Genomic DNA, 19,332 nt, shown 5'->3' with positions numbered 1-19,332 from the left:
AGAACCAGAAGACAGGAAGACATCAGCCAGAGTGTGGACAAATGCTTTCTCCTCCTGAGTTGTTTAGTCGCTAAGTTGTGTCTGATTGTTTCTCGACCCCATGGACTATAGCTAGCCATGCTCCTCTGTCCATGGGATTTTGCAGGAAAGAACACTGGAGTGGTTGCAATTTCATTCCACTGAGTCACTGAGGAATCCTATCCTCGTGAGTGGCAAACCCCTTTGGCTATAAAGCAGGGAGGGGTCCCTAACCTTCAGGATCTGATGCCTGGTGATGTGAGCTGGAGCTGATGTAATAATAACAGAAATAAAGTGCACAATATATGTAATGCTTTTGAATCATCGCCAAAGTATCCCCCACCCCCTACCCATGGAAAAATTGTCTTCACAAAACCAGTCCCTGGTGCCAAAAAGGTTGGGGACCACTACTATAAAAATACTAAGACACCCCCAAAAGCTTTTGCTCAAGCCTCCTCAAGATCTGATGCTTCATGTTTTAACTACTCTTTAATCAGAAACTTATTAACCAAGTGTAAAATGCTATTTTAAACTCAGTTCTTTACAACCCTGAAAATGTGAGTCACATATCTCGTTGGTAATTGCGGATGTGATTGGCACAAATTACATCAAAAGGCTATTTGCAATGGCTCACAAGGGAAGAGTCGGTAAACAGAAATATATTTATCACTTCTCTGAGCAGAGCCGTAGAGTGCCCAGAAATGCTGCAAGTCCCCAAACTCATATCTACTGGGCTTGGAAAATATTAGAAAACATTACTTATCATGACCATGTTGGAGGGACAACTGAGTTTGTTCAATTGTTTTGCCTGCCTGCATTGATATTAAAATCTGTTTCCATTTCCACATTACAAGGCAGTGCTAGAAGACGAAGATTATTTTGAAATTTGCTGGAGAGCTGGGAGAAATCAGCTAGGGAGGAAAATTTTGTTCTTGACAAGTTCCACCATACAAATAGACTAAATTTCACAGGTCACTAAAGGAAATTAGTTTTCTCTTGGAAGATAATTTTTTTTAGGAGGCCCAAACACAAGCCTTGCATGCATGCATGCTAAGTCGCATCCAACTCTTTGCAACCCCATGGACTGTAAGACCGCCAGGTTCCTCTGTCCATGGGATTCTCCAGGGAAGAACACTGGAGTGGGTTGCGATGCCCTCTTCCAGGGGATCTTCCCAACCCAGGGATCGAACCTGCGTCTCCTGCAGCTCCTGAATTGCAGGCAGATTCTCTACCGCTGAGAATGGCTGCAATGTCAAAGTATTTGGAGTATATAATAGGGCAAAAGTCTCGCTGGTTTTAAACAGATTCTCTACCGCTGAGGTGGCTGCAATGTCAAAGTATTTGGAGTATATAATAGGGCAAAAGTCTCACTGGTTTTAAACAAGCTCCTGCCCCTTGGCATAAGCAAAGCATTAGAAACGAGAATGGGATTTTTTTTAAAGCTTTTCATTTGCCATTTACATTTGGAAGATTGGAACGCTCACATCATTTCCGCCAAGTTTCTAAGTATTGCGCTGTACAGCTAGTGACATTCATGTTCAAGTGATTGGCAAGGTGTTATTACAATAATGTCCTCAATTTTCCCATATAGTATTTGAGCTGTTTACTTTCTCAGAATACAAAACCCTGAGCTGTTTTCTGTAATTATACCAGATGCATTTTAAGGAGCACTCTTAGGCGTGAGAAAAGAAAGAAAACCCTGTAAACCACAGAGGTCTGCCTGGTTTTCCTCCTGAAGAATAGACGAAATGCCGAACGCCACCTTAATAATGGTGCCTCTTGGTGGGCTCCCAGTCTGCCCAGCGTCCTGCATTCATCTGCTCAGCATTTTAGGCAGCAGCCTGGTAACACTGCCACACAGCCTACAGGCTGGATGTGGCCTGGGAAGGTTAAAATGGATTCACTGGCACCACCCAGTCCAGAAAATCACATCGCAGAGGTAGAAAAGCTGCTTCCATCCGACTCACCACGGGTACCCTACCAGAAATCGTTGTTTCAGAGGACTGCTTGTGTGGAGGAAGGCAGGCCTGCTGTGGCCACTTTGAGCCCCTGCTGCCACCCGAGGCCTTGTTGCCTCATAGAGCCCCCAACCCTCCAGAGTTGGCCCCACTCTCAGCCACACAGGACCCCTCTATTGTCACCATCTTGATACGATTAGCAATATTTTAATAAAAGACTAGGCCTTGGAGGAGGAAATGGCAACCCACTCCAGTATTCTTGTCTGGGAAATCTCATGGACAGAGGAGCCTGGTGGGCTACAGTCCATGGGGTTGCAAAGAGTCGGACAGGACCGGGTGACTAACACTTTCACTTTTCACTTTCCCTGACTCTTCAACTTAGCTTTGGAACCTCTAGTGGCTCCCAAGTGCTCCTGCAACAAACGCCTACTCCTCTGTCATCTAGCACGTGGGGCTCCTCATAGCCCAGCCCCGCCCAGTCCCCCAGACCTGCCCTCCTCAGTTCTCTGGACCCCTCTTTTGCTCTTTCCCACCTCTGGTCCTTGTCTTTGTTTGTGCGTCTAAGCCTGCTTCGCAGGTAGGACTCTGGGCACCGGAGTTTTTCTCCACCGTTTTTCACATCTCTGCTTTTGGGGTCACACTGTTTAGATGGGAGCCCACCACCATCACTCACTCTACCAGCTCCCACTCTTTGCAACAGACACCTCCTCCCCTCTTTTGCAAGCCCCCTGTCCTGTGCTTGCAGCCCCCAAGTCCTGGGCAGAGCTGGACCACCTCAGCTGGAGACAAACAAATATTAGCTGGATGGCCACCAACAATGGAAATGTGAACCATTATTCAGAAAAACTGGGTCTCAAAAGACTCCAGAACATCTGGATTAATATAAAGCTTGTGTGGGCAGCTTGAATTATCTGGGGAAAAAAATTCTCTTCGTTGGTGTGCACATGGACACAGCTCAGCATGTGGCAGGGGATGGTGCACTGCCCAGGGCCTCAGTGTCAGAGAGCTGCTTCCTCTATCAGCAGGACTATGGATCACATGCCATGTTCCCCAACTGGCCATCCACACGAGCCTTGACCAAGCCAACCCTGAAGGAAACCACTTTGGCTGTCTATTGGGAAGTCCATGACCAGAGGTGGAAGAGAAGAGAAAGCCACGTGGCACATACAATCCCACAATGATGGCCACGGTGGCAATGAAAAGGAGCACCAAATGGGAAATCGCCACTGACTCAAGAGGGAAACACAAGGTGAAGGAGACTGGATTTCCCCTCCAGCTTTGGATCTCCAGACTCTGATCAATGAATGAGAAACAAAATAATCTGGAACAATATTATGAATATTTAGCTCCTTGACCGAAACAATATAACCTACCTGTTGGTCAACAGTCCTATGAACGGGTTGGTGAGGAGCTGGACAGTGGCTTTCGAGGCAAACAGCAGCCCGACCTGCACATTCTCATTCAGGAGGTCTTTGTCTTCACTGGGACAGTCGGAAGAGGCCGAGGACGAGTTAGTGGCCATGCGCTGCGTGGTGGCCTCGTGCACCAGCGCCCCCTGAAGGTGGTCGGTGCTGTTCCCAGTGACCATGGTGGAGTTGTCATAATAGGAGAAGATGTTCTGGAAGCTCCCGGGGGCGGAGGCTGTGAGTCCGGGCTTGGCGGTCTGGATTTCTAGAGCATCTTTCTCATGCTCAATGCTGTACAAGTAACTCGGGATGATGGGGACTGGGGACGAGAGCAGGACAACGGTGATTACACTGAAAGCTTCCCTGGGACCAAAGCCAGCAAAACTGTGGTCTTGTCAAATGCTAAATGGGACCCAGAGAAGTGGCGTGTCTGCCTCAGGAAAGGGAACCTCTGCACCGACACTGAACAATTTCATGCTGTTTAGCTCTGGGAAAGATTGAGGGCAGAAAGAGAAAGGGGTGACAGAGGATGAGATGATTAGAGGGTATCACTGACTCAGTGGACTTCAGTTTTAGCAAATTCCAGGAGATGGTGAAGCACAGGGAAGGCTGGTGGGCTGCAGTCCAAGGGGCTGCAAAGAGTCGGACACGACTGAGCGACTTAACAACAACAAGCTCTGATAACAAAGCCCCAGAGGCTGCGAGAGCTCTCAGGGCCAGCAGACCTGACCAGCCCCAGAGCTCCCTGTGCTTCTTACAGGGCTCCTTCATAGGAATATTTTAGGAAAGGAAAGAAAGATGCGATCTGAAATCTAGTCCGTGCTGACCTGGGGTCAACCAGGGCTTCTCAGAAAGAGGCTAGAAAGACCTTTAAGTGAATGAATCAGGAAAACAGAAACCTAAATTTCATTATGTGTCTTAGAGGAAAAAAAAAAAAAATTAACCGGCAGGAAGTAATAATTCGGAAATTCTGCACTAGACTCACTTTATCTATTACTTGAGGGGGAAGCAGCAATGTTTCATACAACTTGGCAAATTCAAGACTTCCTGAGACTTTCATAAAGGAAAAGAAAGCTGATGTAATCGAAGCTTTGGGCATGTGTATAACAGAGGATTCAAGACAAAGGAGGACACAGGCCCTTGTTACTCTACTGGGATGAGCCCCAAAGCTCCCATATTCCTGGAAGTGAAAACCTGACTCTCTGGTGCTCTGAAAACTGTCCAGAGAGTAAAACTTAAACAGAGACAAGGGAAATGACCCTTTAAAAAGTCATTTTTTATTCATTAAAAATTGGGGTATTTTTCAGGAAAATATGCGTGCCAAACCTGTTGTTCATGGGGCTAATTAAGAGACCTGGATGTCAATTATGTAGCTGTTCAAAAATCTATTTCAGCAAAAAAAGATGAAAACCACCAGTAAAAACTGCTCTTGATAGGAGTCCTGACATGTGTCCATGTCAAGTCATCTGCAGAGTCGCTACATTTAAATGTCCCTTCCCTCTATGGAGGGAGGTATGCTGACTGTTCCTTTAAGTGACAGACCACATTATTAACCCACCTTTTTCGGGGGTCGTAATAATTATTATAATATTATTCTGAATCCTGGAAATTGCTCTTCCTTCATAGAATATTAAAAAAAAATTTTTTTTAATCGTGTTGAAAGTGACAAGGGGAAGCAGGAAATTATCAGGAGGAAACATAAGTTCTGGGTTTTATCTGATGTCACAGTTTTTTGACCGGACCTCCAGGAAAACGAAGCCGCAAACGCGGCCACTAGCCTACGCGAGGCAGTCTCGGGCGGGGAACGTCTTTTTGAAAAACGTATTCTCTCAACCTGGCCGCACCGCGCTGGGGTAAGCGGGGCGCGCCGGGGGACTGGGACGCCGGGTCTGTACGTACCCACAACCGTGAGCAGCATGTTGTCCAGCAGCAGCGCGAGGAACACGATGAACAGGATGAGCTTCCGCGAGTGCCGGCTCTCCTGAAGCCGGCGGAGCAGCGCCAGCTCGCTCAGGGCCATGACTCCTGGGCTCGGCTGCGGGCGCAGCGCGCGGTCAGGGACCGTACGGGGCCGCGGGCTCCCTCGATCCCAGGGCTCGCCCGGCCCGGCCCGCCGGAGGGGCGTTCGGGGAGCGGCGCTCACCTGGAGGCGCCAGACGGCCCCCGGCGTCCCACCCTCGGCTCACGTGCGGCGAGCGCGTTCTCACCGGCACCTGCGCTCCGGGGGTAATAACGCCCGCGAGCGCCGTCGGGGCGCGAGCCCCCGCCACGCCCGGCTCTCCGCCGCCCGCGCCCACTTCACCCTCCGCGCGCTCGGAAAGGGCTGCGCGCTACCCGCGCACCAGGCGTCCTGCACCTCGGCTTTCTCGGGACCCCTCGGAACCCCGCGCGTGGCTCCTCCGGGGGCTTCCCCTGTCCTCGGCCGGGCCCCGCTCGCCCGCGCGTCCGGGCGGCGATCAGTCCCCAGCGCCGAGCCCCGCGGGCCGGGAGCGGGGTCGGCCTTACCTCGGGGTGGTCTGCGGCTGCCCGCCCTGGCCGCCGTGGGCTCCGTCTGGCCGGCCGGCTCCGGTCGCAGTCTCCACCCCAGCGCCCGGCCGCCGCCGCTCAGTTTACTGGGTCCGGCTCTGACGTCACGGCCGGCGCGGAGCGGGGGCGGGGGGCTGGGGCGCCCCGGCCTCCGCCCTCCCGGCGCAGTAGCTTTCCTGTCCCCGCCCCGTCCCGGACCCGGCTTTGCGCCCGGACTCTGGAGTCGCCCCGTCCAGAGCAGACCCTCGCCCCTGTCCCTGTCCGGGCACTTTGCCGTGAGCCCCGGGGACACCGGCCAGGGTGAAGCGGATGGGTCTTAAAGGGAGGACGTCAGGAATCCCAGGGCGAGGGGCCAGGATGAAGAGTCGGGGATTAGTGCTCTCATCTGGCCTCTGCTGCTGCTGAGTCACTTCAGTCGTGTCCGACTCTGTGCGACCCCATAGACAGCAGCCCACCAGGCTCCCCCGTCCCTGGGATTCTCCAGGCAAGAACACTGGAGTGGGTTGCCATTTCCTTCTCCAATGCGTGAAGTCGCTCAGTCGTGTCCAACCCTCAGCGACCCCATGGACAGCAGCCTTCCAGGCTCCTCCATCCAAGGGATTCTCCAGGCAAGAACACTGGAGTGGGTTGCCATTTCCTTCTCCAATGCGTGAAAGTGAAGTCGCTCAGTCGTGTCCAACCCTCAGCGACCCCATGGACAGCAGCCTTCCAGGCTCCTCCATCCATGGGATTTTCCAGGCAAGAGTACGGGAGTGGGGTGCCATTGCCTGGCCTCAGGAGCTAACGCTCTCCTTGAGCCTCCGTGTTCCTGAGGACGTGAAGCCTCTTCAGTGAGTGTGCCCGGGACAGCGGTTGGTGTTGGGCGGCCGCGGACAGACCTGTTCCCTGGAGAAGCCACCAGTATCCCAGCACCCCTCCCCTCTCCCGCCTCCAGATCTTGGTTCAGAATGCCCCTCGGCCTCTTTGACCACTGGGTCCTCGGGTACCCTCCAGATGGTGATGTGGAAACGCGGGGGCGGGGGGGCGGGGAGAAGGGGACATCCCTCAGCATCACCCCCACAGTGAGAGTGAGGATATGAGGGCCCCAGGCTGCTGAGTTCAGGTCCCAGAAAGGAGGACCATGTCCCCTTGAGCAGGGGGCACTGAAGACTAGGTGAGTGCCTGGTGCCCAGATAAAAGGACCCCGTGGGCAGCTGCCCAAGCCCTGTGCACTATAGTGCTCTCCGCTCAGTGTTTTCGTGGGATTCTGGCAAAGCGCCTGTTTGTGGCTGACCTGAAGCTGTCATCTTCACTACCAAAGGACAGGAGCCCACTTTGATTTCCAAGTCCCTCTATTTTATAAAGAGAAACAGACAGACTTCCCCTCCTGACACGGCTGGAGCTTTGGAGACCCTTTAGGGGGCAGGCGGGAGGAGCAGAAGGTGTTTTCTTGGAAAGCCTCTTAGACTAAACGTTATCTGCTGCGACTGTAGCGGTAGAGTCTGGCCATGTTTTATTAATGTTTGCTTGTCAGCTGGAGACTGCTGAGAGCAGCGGGGTGCTGTGTGGGGCTCCCCTCTCTCTGTACCTCCTTCCTCCCTTCCAGATGCCCCCTGTGCCATCCCCGATGTGAGAGAAATGGTTGGATAAGCAAGTAGGTCAGTAACATGGGGACTCTGGGATGTCCCAGGATGTGTGCAACTTAAATATTAAACGGGGAGGAGGGGAGGAAAACCACTTAGGAGGAGAGAACAGCTGGCAGGGAGCTGTTTGAGATGGCTGAGAAGGGTATCACGTTCATGGGGTGGCCCAAAGTGCCTGGAGTTTCGGAACAAAGACACAGGCCCTGTCCCTCTGCTCCCTGGGCCAGAGAGGTGTCGTGGTTATCAGGATGCCTGGGGCCAGTCCGCTGTGTCCTTGATAGGTGACCTCGGGCACATTATGTATCTTCTCCGTGCCTTAGTATCCTCATCTCTGAAACGGGGATGCCAACTGGACATGATGCCAACTGGACATAATGCAGTGTTGTGGGGATCCACAGGGATTCCTTAACACAGTGCCTGGCACAAAGTAAAAGTCAGCATCCACCGTTCATCACCCAACAAATATTTATTGAGCATTGACCACAACCAGGCACTGTTGTTGATACTGGACAGATATTAATGGCCCAAAGAGATAAAATCCCCATCCTTGGGGTGCTTACACATTCTGGTGGCAATACCACAATGGTGCACAGAGGAAGCCACACCAACTCCAGCCCAGCCATCTGGAAGAATATGGTGCTAGGGGAAAATGCCAATCCCTGGGTCCCTTCTCCTGATCTCTGCCACCCGTACTAGAGCACCATAGCCTATATTAGCAGCTTCAGATATTTTGTTGACATGCCCAAAAGTGTTTTTAAAAAGATAGGTGTGCCTCACACATTTCCCAGTTGGCATCTAAAATATTCTTTCATCATAAATTTAAATAGTTTAGGGGTATATCATGTATGTGTGTGTATGTTAGTCACTTGCTACTGCTAAGTCGCTTCAGTCGTGTCCGACTCTGTGCGACCCCATAGACAGCAGCCCACCAGGCTCCACCGTCCCTGGGATTCTCCAGGCAAGAACACTGGAGTGGGTTGCCATTTCCTTCTCCAATGCATGAAAGTGAAAAAATAAAGTGAAGTCACTCAGTCGTGTCCGACTCCTAGCAACCCCATGGACTGCAGCCTACCAGGCTCCTCCATCCATGGGATTTTCCACTTAGTTGTGTCTAAATCTTTGTGACTGCATGGACTGTAGCTCACCAGGCTCCTCTGTCCATGGAATTCTCTAGGCAAGAATACTGGAGTAGGTTGCCATTCCCCTCTCCAGGGGATCTTCCCAACCCAGGGATCGAACCCAGGTTTCCTGTGTTGCAGGCAGATTCTTTACCGTCTGAGCCACCAGGGAAGCCCCATATCGTGTATCAGTTCAATGCAGTTCTATTGCTCAGTCCTGTCCGACTCTGCAACCCCAGGGACTGCAGCACACCAGGCTATATTCACCTTTATATATAAAACCATTATGACTCTCTTTTAAATGTACCCAATGGATTATAAAATTACCGTATTTTTTAAAAATACAAACAACTTTTTCTTTAATACTGTAAATGTTACATTGTTTCTCTTTAACAATGTAAAATTTTTACATTGTTTCCTTTATACTCTCAAAGTATATTTTCTAGCCACTTTCAACAGAATTTTATCTAACTGTAATGTTTTTATTACTTAAATTCTGTGTTTACTACCTTATCTATTATATGAACTGCAACAGATATATGAACATGTATTAGCATTTTAACATGTATTAGCATTTTAGGCCATAAGGTCCTAAGTTTGAAAATTCTTTTTTAAGATTGTGTTATTAGAGCAATTATTAGTAGTATATAAATGATAAAGCTGAAAATGTATGATATGAATTTTGATAAACATTAAACACAAAGAGAAACATATTAGACGTGTATTACCTAATGAGATGAGTAGAGAGAGGATTTTTGGAGCCTTAACAGAAAAGAAACCATATTGTCTCTAGATGTTTTTATGCCTCAGAACACTGTAACCCAGTAAAACAGTACATGTTAGGTTGGGTGGGAGGTAAGCCTTTCTTTGTCCAGTGGGAGACAGGAGATTGTTGAAAGGGCAAGTGATAAAAGAGAACCCTCATGTCTCTACCTGGGTGGGTCCATCTCAGCCAGATTAACTTTTAAGCACAGGACATATGGAATGAGCATCTGCTATGGCTTGGGAAACCTTCATATATACCCAGTATCCTGAAGTAGCAGATTGAAGAGCAACCTGGAAAGCCCTGCCTGATCGGGGACTTTGGGACTCCACAGCCTTTTAATTGACTCAGCCCCTACCTCCCCTCTCCAGCCACACTTGCTTCTCTCGGTCCTTCTCTGCCACGTTCTCTGCCCAGGAAGTTCTGCTTCTAGTTATCACCTTCTCATTCTTCGTTACCAGTCCTAATGCCACTTCTTAAGGGGAGCCATCCTTTCATGGACACCCCAGCCCCAAGTATCAGACAGGTCCCCTTCTCTTGTAAATCCTCATGGAACTGTTACTTCCTCCAGAATATGTCTGTCCATGAGGAGCTGCTCTCCCATAGGTGTGATCAGTTATCTCTGTTTCTCCAGGTATCAGGACCAGGGAGCCCCTTCTTGGTCATCACCGAGGTTCCAGAACACAGATGAAGCTCATTAAATACCTGCAAGGAGAATGTGTTCTGGGTAGGTCAGGTTCCCTTCTGAAGCAGAACAGGGGGAACCTGAAAGAGAAGCACCTTTGCTGGAAGGTCAAGGTTACCCTCCTGTCTCTCTCCCCCACTCCTCTAGGACCAGGCTTTGAGGAAGCCCCCTAGTGAACAATGATGGCTCAGATGATTAAGAATTAGCCTGCAATGTGGGAGGGGTCGGGAAAATCCCCTGGAGAAGGGAATGGCAACCCACTCAAGTATTCTTGCCTGGAGAATTCCACGGGCAGAGGAGCCTTGTGGGCTACAGTCCAGGGGTCGCAAAGAGCTGGACACAACTGAGTGACTAATACTTTCACTTTCATTTTCTAGTGAACACATTTATTGGGTTGACCAAAAAGTTTGGGATTTTCTGTAGGATGTTAAGGAAAAACTCGAACAAACTTCCTGGCCAACCCAGTATTTACTCTTCCTGGGAACTCAGACTGGTGAGCTCAGCCACTCAGCCCCCTGCCTCCTCCCACTCCCACCCTTTTCAAACACTAGGGACTGGGAAGGTACAAAGGTCCCACCAGGGTTGACTTGTTTTTTTTTTCCCCACCGAATTTCAGTATTTAGGAAAGATAAGGCATGGAGCTTTCTGGAACGTAGCAGTTATTTGAAATAGGCACTATGGGAGATACACTAACAAGAGTGTAAGCTATGGATGGCTTCTGATTGGGTCACTTACAATTCTGTGAATTTGAGCAAGCCATTAAACTTTTACATGCCCCAGTTTCGCATCTGTCACTCAAGCATGATAGGAGCCCCCTCCCCATCCCACCGACCCAGCAGAGCTGTTTGGAGCTGCCATAGTGCCTGGCGCAGAGCAGAGGCTCACACTTGAAGGGTTTCTTGGCCTCAGAAAAGTGAAAGTGCTGATACGTGGGAGGTGTGAGTGGTCCATGGGAAAATCCTCAGGCACTCCCCCCACCAGAGACTTTGGAAATAAGGAAAACAGATTTATGACCTGGGCATTAACCTGTGACATGCACCCAAGGGATCAGAGTAGAGATGAACAATGGCATCCTGAAGAGACACAATGGTTCATGGGCCAGCAAAACCCAATACACTGGTTAATGTATGGGCAGAATAAGGAGTGGAGTACCCAGTGGAGAGCCAGGCACAGGGTGAAGCAGGCTGTTCCTAGAAGAGGGAGCCCCAATGGCTCCCAAACTCATGAAGAGATGCTCAGACACACTAGTGATCAGAGAAATACCAATTATAATGGGAGGAAGAGGCAGCTCTATACCCATCAGACTGGCAACAACTAGGAAGCTGGGTAAATGCCGATGTTGGTGAAGATGTAAGGAGATAGGGACCCTTTCCTTGGGGGCGCTGTGGGGACTGGGGCAGCCTTTCCAGAGAGCTTGGTGGAATTAAGTCACTGTGCATCCTCTGATCAAGTCCACATCTCAGGGAAATCCCAAGAGGGGAAGAACAAGGGAAGGCATTACAGTGTTGGTCACAGTAGGGAGTTGGAGGCAACCTTGGTCTCCATCACTAGGGAATAAATAGTTGAAATGTGGAGGATGCTCAGAATGGAGTGCCGTGGATGTGGGATTACCCACGTGTCTGTGCACAGATTCTACTAAGCCTTGAGTGTAAAGGCTCAAGGAGGTGAGCAGGCTCTAAAGTAACATTCCATGTTGTAACAGCACACAGAGCACCACTTATTTTGGAGGCTTCATTCCTATTTGAGTGTCCGTATTAAGTTCTTCAGAGTGGGTGCCTTCATAGGGGAGGGGCCCAGGAGTGAGCATCTGGGATGTTGGGGGGAAAAAGTGGAAATAAACCAAGAAATGGGCCTTACAAGGACCAATGATGATAGTATGATCAGAGATGAGACAGATGATCAACTCAACTCTCTGCACCCATGGTTGCCCACAATGGGGCGCCTAGAGAAGTTGAAGCCTTTCAGTACAGAGTTAGCTGCTCTGAACACACAGGCTGCACATGGGCTTTATCTCCCAGGGCAGGCAGGGCTGCGCTCAGTCCTAACCCAGACTGACGGGAAGTGAGAGCAGATGGAAATCCAGGTCCAGCAAAGAGCAGAGAACATCAGAAAGAGTAAGCTGTCTGGCTAAATGCAAAAGATACAGCTGGTGTTTTGGTCTTATTTTGTTTTGTTTTGCCTTGTCCCTCTTTATAAATAAGTCTTTAACTGTTTAAATTTATAACATTTAAAACTATAACAATTGAGGAATTGATGACGAGTAGATGTACTACTTAAAACAACTATAACTTAGAGGATGAGGGTGGTTGTGGGGATATCAAGCAGCCAGATATCTGTATTTTATGTGAAGTGGTATATTATTCACTGTCAATGGACTGTAAGAAGTCAAGAATGTGTATTGTAATCTCTAGCACAACCCCTGTAAAAGTAATAAAAAGGAGAATAAATAGCTAACAGGAAAATTAAATGGAATTCTGTAAAGTATTCAAATACTTGTAAAAGGTAGGAAGGAGGAACAGATGAGCAAGAAAAAATAAAAAGAAATCAAACAAACAAACAAACAAAAAAACCTAGAGGAGTCAAGTAGAAAACAAAAAATAAGATGATAGATTGAGGGCTTCCCTGGTGGCTCTGTGGTAAAGAATCTGCCTGCCAATGTAGGAAATACAGTTTTTATCCTTTATCCAGGAAGAGTCTACATGTCATGGAACAACGAAGCCTGTGCACCACAACCATTGAGCCTGCGTCCTAGAGTCTGGGAGTCACAACTGCTGAAGCCCAGGCACCCTGGAGCCAATGTTCTGAAACAAAATAAGCCACCACAGTGAGAAGCCCACATCCCATGAGAGAGTAGCCCCCTGCTTGCTGCAACTAGAGAAAAGCTCCTGCAGCAACAGAGACCCAGCACAGCCAAAAATAAGTCAATAAAGAAATAAAAAATTGTAAAATGAGATTGAAATCTAGCTATATTAACAATTACATTGTGTATGCTGCTAAGTCACTTCAGTTGTGTCCAACTTTGTGCAACCCCATAGATGGCAGCCCACTAGGCTCCCCCATCCCTGGGATTCTCCAGGCAAGAACACTAGAGTGGGTTGCCATTTCCTTCTCCACATTGTGTATGGGGAACACACAATTAAGAGACAGAAAATTGTCAGAATAGATTTTTTTTTTAAATAGTCCCGCCTCTATGATGTCTGTAGGAGACCATTTAAATATAGACACAGGTAGGTGGAAAGCAAATGGATGAAAAAAAAATACAGCATGCAAACTGTAAGCGTAAGAGTGCTGAAATGACTACATTAATATCATGGTAAAAGCGATCAATTCAGTAGAAGACATAAGACTCAATGTGTATACACCCGAGGAGAACTTCAAAATGTATGAAACAAAACCAGAGAGAATTAAATAAGAGAAAAAGACAATTTCACAATCCAAACTAGAGAATCTGAACACCTAGACCAAAAAATCAGCAGACGTAGAAGATCAAAACCACGCCATCAACCACCTTGGTTTAATTGATACTTATTTACCCTGAACAAATGACTTCACATTCTTTTCAAGAGCTCTTGGAAGGTCTCAGCCAAGATCGGTCTCATTCAGAGAACTTTCTTCCTTCTTGAAGCCAGCTCCATCTGTTGTTGACCACGTATATAAAGACTGAGAATACAAGTAGGAAAAAGATGCATTTTATTTTCATTCTTTTCTGAGTTCTTCTGCATACTGCAAAGGCACATTTTCTGTATAAAGTTTAACCAGATCTACTGTTCTGGTTTTAAGACAGAATGGCAAAGCAAATGTCAATTTACTTGAAGGAGGCCTTGCTGACGGCCAATGAAATTAAGTCATAGATGCTCTAACTTAATAATTCAATCACTGAATTAACTGGCTTCATGCAGCATTATCTGTAAAATGTGGGTCTCCAGGTTTGGCCACTTTAATAGAATCACTAACCTGTCTGAGGACATTTGCTGTAATCAGAGGCTGCAGAGGAGCCAGGCAGCTGTGAAGGGCAGCCTTTCATCAGCTGTAAGCCTTGATCGTCCACTATCACCTGGACTTTTGCAATCATCTCCAGTGGCTACGCTGACGGTCACCCAGGCCTCCTGCAGTTCACCCTCCTCACCTGTTCTAGAGAGCTCCAAAACACCAGAATGGTGATACCACTCCCTCTCTAAACCTTCAATGGCCTTGCACTTGGGATAATGTCAAACATCTTCGATGTGGCCCAACAGGAAGTGCCTGCTCTGGCCTCGACCACTCCTCCATCCTCATTTACCACATTGTTCCTGCCGCTGACATAAGATCAGATTCCCTTCTAATTAGCAGGGCTCTCACGTGGCATCAGATGTCTGTGTGTATCACGGGGGTCCTAGCATTGCAGCCAGAGGAACCCTGACCCAGAGGCCGTACCGCTCCTGGGTCATGCAGCCTCCACACTTCTTATGGCCCCTGCCTTCCCCCTGCAGCCACAGAGGGCTCCTTGCACTGAGGTTCTCTGCCTCAGGGCCTTTGTACACTCCATTCCTTCTGCCTGTGAAGTTCTTCTCCTGCTGGCAGCCAGCACGGGAGTTCCCACCCATGACAAAGGTCATACGGAGAGGCCTGATATGCAAAGGCGAGTCAGGACTCGAGGGCCACCCTCCCTGGACCTGCCTGAGCATCTACCCCAAAACCAAAATCTGTCTGTTTTACTATTTCATGACTTTCACCAACTCTTCTGACATTAACGGGGGCGGGGGGGGGGGTGGCTATCCCTGACCACCTTTGTAAGAAAATCAACTTAAAACTCTAGTTAATAAGTCTCCTGGGCATAATAGGAGTGTTTCAATTCAACCACCTCTGATGACTTTCTAGCTTGCCTGACAGGTTTGTTCAGATTCACAGCCTCCCAACCACGAGAGGCACGGGAAGCTTAAGATATTCTAACAATGCAGAGCTGCTCAGAGAGTTAAAATTGTTAAAAAAGAACTAGTAGAGGATTTCTTTGTTGAGCTAATGCTTGCTGCCAAGTTTCCATATCCCTTACCTACTGTGTTGAAAAGCAAAGGAGAAAAGGAAAGATGTAAGCATCTGAATGCAGAGTTCCAAACAATAGCAAGAACAGATAACAAAGCCTTCCTCAGCAATCAATGCAAAGAAATAGAGGAAAACAACAGAATGGGAAAGACTAGAGATCTCTTCAAGAAAATTAGAGATACCAAGGGAACATTTCATGCAAAGATGGGCTCGATAAAGGACAGAAATGGTATGGACCTAACAGAAGCAGAAGATACTAAGAAGAGGTGGCAAGAATACACAGAAGAACTGTACAAAAAGATCTTCACAACCCAGATAATCACAGAGCCAGACATCCTGGAATGTGAAGTCCAGTAGGCCTTAGAAAGCATCACTATGAACAAAGCTAGTGGAGGTGATGGAATTCCAGTTGAGCTCTTTCAAATCCTGAAAGATGATGCTGTGAAAGTGCTGCACTCAATATGCTAGCAAATTTGGAAAACTCAGCAGTGGCCACAGGACTGGAAAAGGTCAGTTTTTATTCCAATCCCAAAGAAAGGCAATGCCAAAGAATGCTCAAACTACCGCACAATTGCACTCATCTCACACGCTAGTAAAGTAATGCTCAAAATTCTCCAAGCCAGGCTTCAGCAATATGTGAACCGTGAACTTCCTGATGTTCAAGCTGGTTTTAGAAAAGGCAGAGGAACCAGAGATCAAATTGCCAACATCCGCTGGATCATTGAAAAGCAAGAGAGTTCCAGAAAAACATCTATTTCTGCTTTATTGACTATGCCAAAGCCTTTGACTGTGTGAATCACAATAAACTGTGGAAAATTCTGAAAGAGATGGGAATACCAGACCACCTGACCTGCCTCTTGAGAAATCTGTATGCAGGTCAGGAAGCAACAGTTAGAACTGGACATGGAACAACAGACTGGTTCCAAATAGGAAAAGGAGTACGTCAAGGCTGTATATTGTCACCCTGTTTATTTAACTTATATGCAGAGTACATCATGAGAAATGCTAGACTGGAAGAAACTCAAGCTGGAATCAAGATTGCCAGGAGAAATATCAATAACCTCAGATATGCAGATGACACCACCCTTATGGCAGAAAGTGAAGAGGAACTAAAAGCCTCTTGATGAAAGTGAAAGTGGAGAGTGAAAAAGTTGGCTTAAAGCTCAACATTCAGAAAATGAAGATCATAGCATCCGGTCCCATCGCTTCATGGCAAATAGATGGGGAAACAGTGGAAACAGTGTCAGACTTTATTTTTCTGGGCTCCAAAATCACTACAGATGGTGACTGCAGCCATGAAATTAAAAGACGCTTACTCCTTGGAAGGACAGTTATGACCAACCTAGATAGCATATTCAAAAGCAGAGACATTACTTTGCCAACAAAGGTTCGTCTAGTCAAGGCTATGGTTTTTCCTGTGGTCATGTATGGATGTGACAGTTGGACTGTGAAGAAGGCTGAGCGCTGAAGAATTGATGCTTTTGAACTGTGGTGTTGGAGAAGACTTTTGAGAGTCCCTTGGACTGCAAGGAGATCCAACCAGTCAATTCTGAAGGAGATCAGCCCTGGGATTTCTTTGGAAGGAATGATGCTAAAGCTGAAACTCCAGTACTTTGGCCACCTCATGCGAAGAGTTGACTCATTGGAAAAGACTCTGATGCTGGTAGGGATTGGAGGCAAGAGGAGAAGGGGACAACAGAGGATGAGATGGCTGGATGGCATCACTGACTTGATGGACGTGAGTCTGAGTGAACTCCGGGAGTTGGTGATGGACAGGGAGGCCTGGTGTGCTGCGATTCATGGGGTCGCAAAGAGTTGGACACGACTGAGCGACTGATCTGATGTTGATTGATTCCTGCCATTTCTCAATTATAATCTGTGACTGTGAGATTGTGATTAATGTCTGACTTCTCCATCCCTCCTTCACACAATCGGAGGCCAGGGCAAGGCCGCTGTGGTCTTGCTCCCCACGTCTTCCCCCTAGAGCCTCATGCTGCCTGGCACAGTTAAGTATCCATAAATGCAGTGGTTGACTCAGGCTTGGAGATCACTTTGGCAGTGAGCGCCCTCTGAGGGTGACTCATGGAATTGACCTCTGTTCTCCCAGGCTGTCTAGAAACAGGAACAAGCTGCTACACCCCATCCAGCTCATAGGCCATTGCAAGAGTGATGTCCCTCCACCAACCGTCTCCTACCTGCCCAAGCCCTGACCCCTCTTACCTGGTTGGGGTTGAAAAACCTTTTTCCTATCATTCCACCAACTCACTAAAGTTCAGTTCAATCGCTCAGTCATGTCCGACTCTTTGCAACCCCATGGACTGCAGCACGCCAGGCCTCCCTGTCCATCACCAACTCCAGGAGTTTACTCAAACTCATGTCCATTGAGTCAGTGATGCCATCCAACCATCTCATCCTCTGTTGTCTCCATCTCCTCCTGCCTTCAATCTTTCCCAGCATCAAGGTCTTTTCAAATGAAGTCAGCTCTTCGCATCAGGTGGCCAAAGTATTGGAGTTTCAGCTTCAACATCAGTCCTTCCATTGAATATTCAGGACTGATTTCCTTTAGGATGGACTGGTTGGATGTCCTTGCAGTCCAAGGGACTCTCAAGAGTCTTCTCCAACACCACAGTTCAAAAGCATCTATTCTTCGATGCTCAGCTTTCTTTATAGTCCAACTCTCACATAACTACTGGAAAAACCATAGCCTTGACTAGACGGACTTTGTTGGCAAAGTAATGTCTCTGCTTTTTAATATACTGTCTAGGTTGGTCATAATTTCCCTTCCAAGAAGTAAGCGTCTTTTAATTTCATGGCTGCAATCACTATCTGCAGTGATTTTGGAGCCCAGAAAAATAAAGTCAGCCACTGTTTCCCCATCTATTTGCCATGAAGTGATGGGACCAGATGCCATGATCCACTCACTAAAACTCTGCTCAATTTATGATGCCAAGGCTTAGTGGCTCAGATGGTAAAGAGTCTGCCTGAAATGCACTGACCCAGGTTCGATCCTTGAGTTGGAAAGATCCCCTGGAGAAGGGAATGGCTACCCACTCCAGTATTCTTGCCTGGAGAATTCCATGGACTGAGAGGCCTGACAGGCTATAGTCCTTGGGGTCGCAAAGAGTCGGACATGACTGAGCAGCTAAGCACCCAAGCAAGGAATTGCTGTCTCTGCTTCTTAAGGCCTGAAGTAATTGATTCCTTCATGCCCCCTCCCTCCCCAGCAGTTACCAGCAGCCAACTGACTTCCAACACCCCAACCTCTGTTTCTTCCTGACTGAGTCTTTGCTTAAGCAGGACCACCCACATAGTATGACCCTCCTGCCCTTAGGAAGGGGAGCCCAGGAGGAAACAAAATGCCCAGATGTCATCACACTCTCACGGTTTCACCATCAAAGCTGAAGACCCAGGGGACTGGCATCCTCTCATTCTGTAGATGGCTCCTCTTACCCCCAACTCCCGTCACCACCTCCTGCTCCAGCGGTCCCCTCACCCGCTCCCTGGCACCAGGTGCTGCCTCCAATCCATCAGTGACTGAGTGGATCTCACTGAACCACCGCTTCCAGCGAACCCTTCCCCAGCTCAAGAGCCAAAGGTGGCTTCCAATACTCCTGTCTAAACACTTCTGTGTTTCAAATTCAGTTGCTCAGCTGTGTCCGACTCTTTGTGACCCCATGGACTGCAGCATGCCAGGCTTCCCTGTCCATCACCAACTCCCAGTGCTTGCTCAAACTCATGTCCATCAAATCAGTGATGCCATCCAACCTTCTCATCCTCTGTTGTCCCCTTCTCCTCCTGCCTTCAATCTTTCCCAGCATCTATGTTTCAAGGTTGTCCACAATCCACCCCACCACACTCTAATCACACTGGCCCCCTCAATTCCCCAGCAACGGACATTATTCATATTTTCCACATCTCTCTGAGTTTTTGAATATTTTTCCTACCCTGGGTTCCCAACTCAAGTCCTCTGTTCACACAAAGTCAAGTCTGGGATGACCCACAGCCGCCCTGGGTCTCTACCTCTAAGAGCGCACAAAGCCCTAATAGCCTGTTCCCGTTAAAATTTCACCAGCCAGCACTGGTCCCCAGTAGGTGCCTCTGGGCTCATTCTTTTTCTTTTCTCCAACTGGATTAATAGCTCCTTGATGGCAAAGGGACTCCTTCCTCCTCTGCGTCCCCCAGAGTGGCTTGTACAGTGCACTGTAAAGAGTAAATCC

The 19,332-nt window shown here is 48.3% G+C and overlaps 1 protein-coding gene across 1 annotated transcript in view; it reads right to left on the bottom strand.

Annotated features, from left to right (window-relative positions):
* Positions 1-5,977, bottom strand: part of SLC18A2 (solute carrier family 18 member A2) — a 41,195-nt gene extending 35,218 nt beyond the window's left edge. The window contains exons 1-3 of the mRNA XM_061403613.1: positions 5,888-5,977; positions 5,282-5,417; positions 3,350-3,701 (exon numbers count right to left, since the gene is read on the bottom strand). Coding sequence (XP_061259597.1) covers positions 3,350-3,701; positions 5,282-5,402 — 473 coding nt within the window. The 5' untranslated portion in view covers positions 5,403-5,417; positions 5,888-5,977. The remainder of the gene's footprint in view (positions 1-3,349; positions 3,702-5,281; positions 5,418-5,887) is intronic.
* Between the last annotated feature and the right edge of the window lie 13,355 nt (positions 5,978-19,332).

The sequence above is a fragment of the Bos javanicus genome, chromosome 26 (assembly GCF_032452875.1).
Source record: "Bos javanicus breed banteng chromosome 26, ARS-OSU_banteng_1.0, whole genome shotgun sequence".
Taxonomy (NCBI): domain Eukaryota; kingdom Metazoa; phylum Chordata; class Mammalia; order Artiodactyla; family Bovidae; genus Bos; species Bos javanicus.
This window is presented reverse-complemented; position numbering and strand designations above follow the sequence as displayed.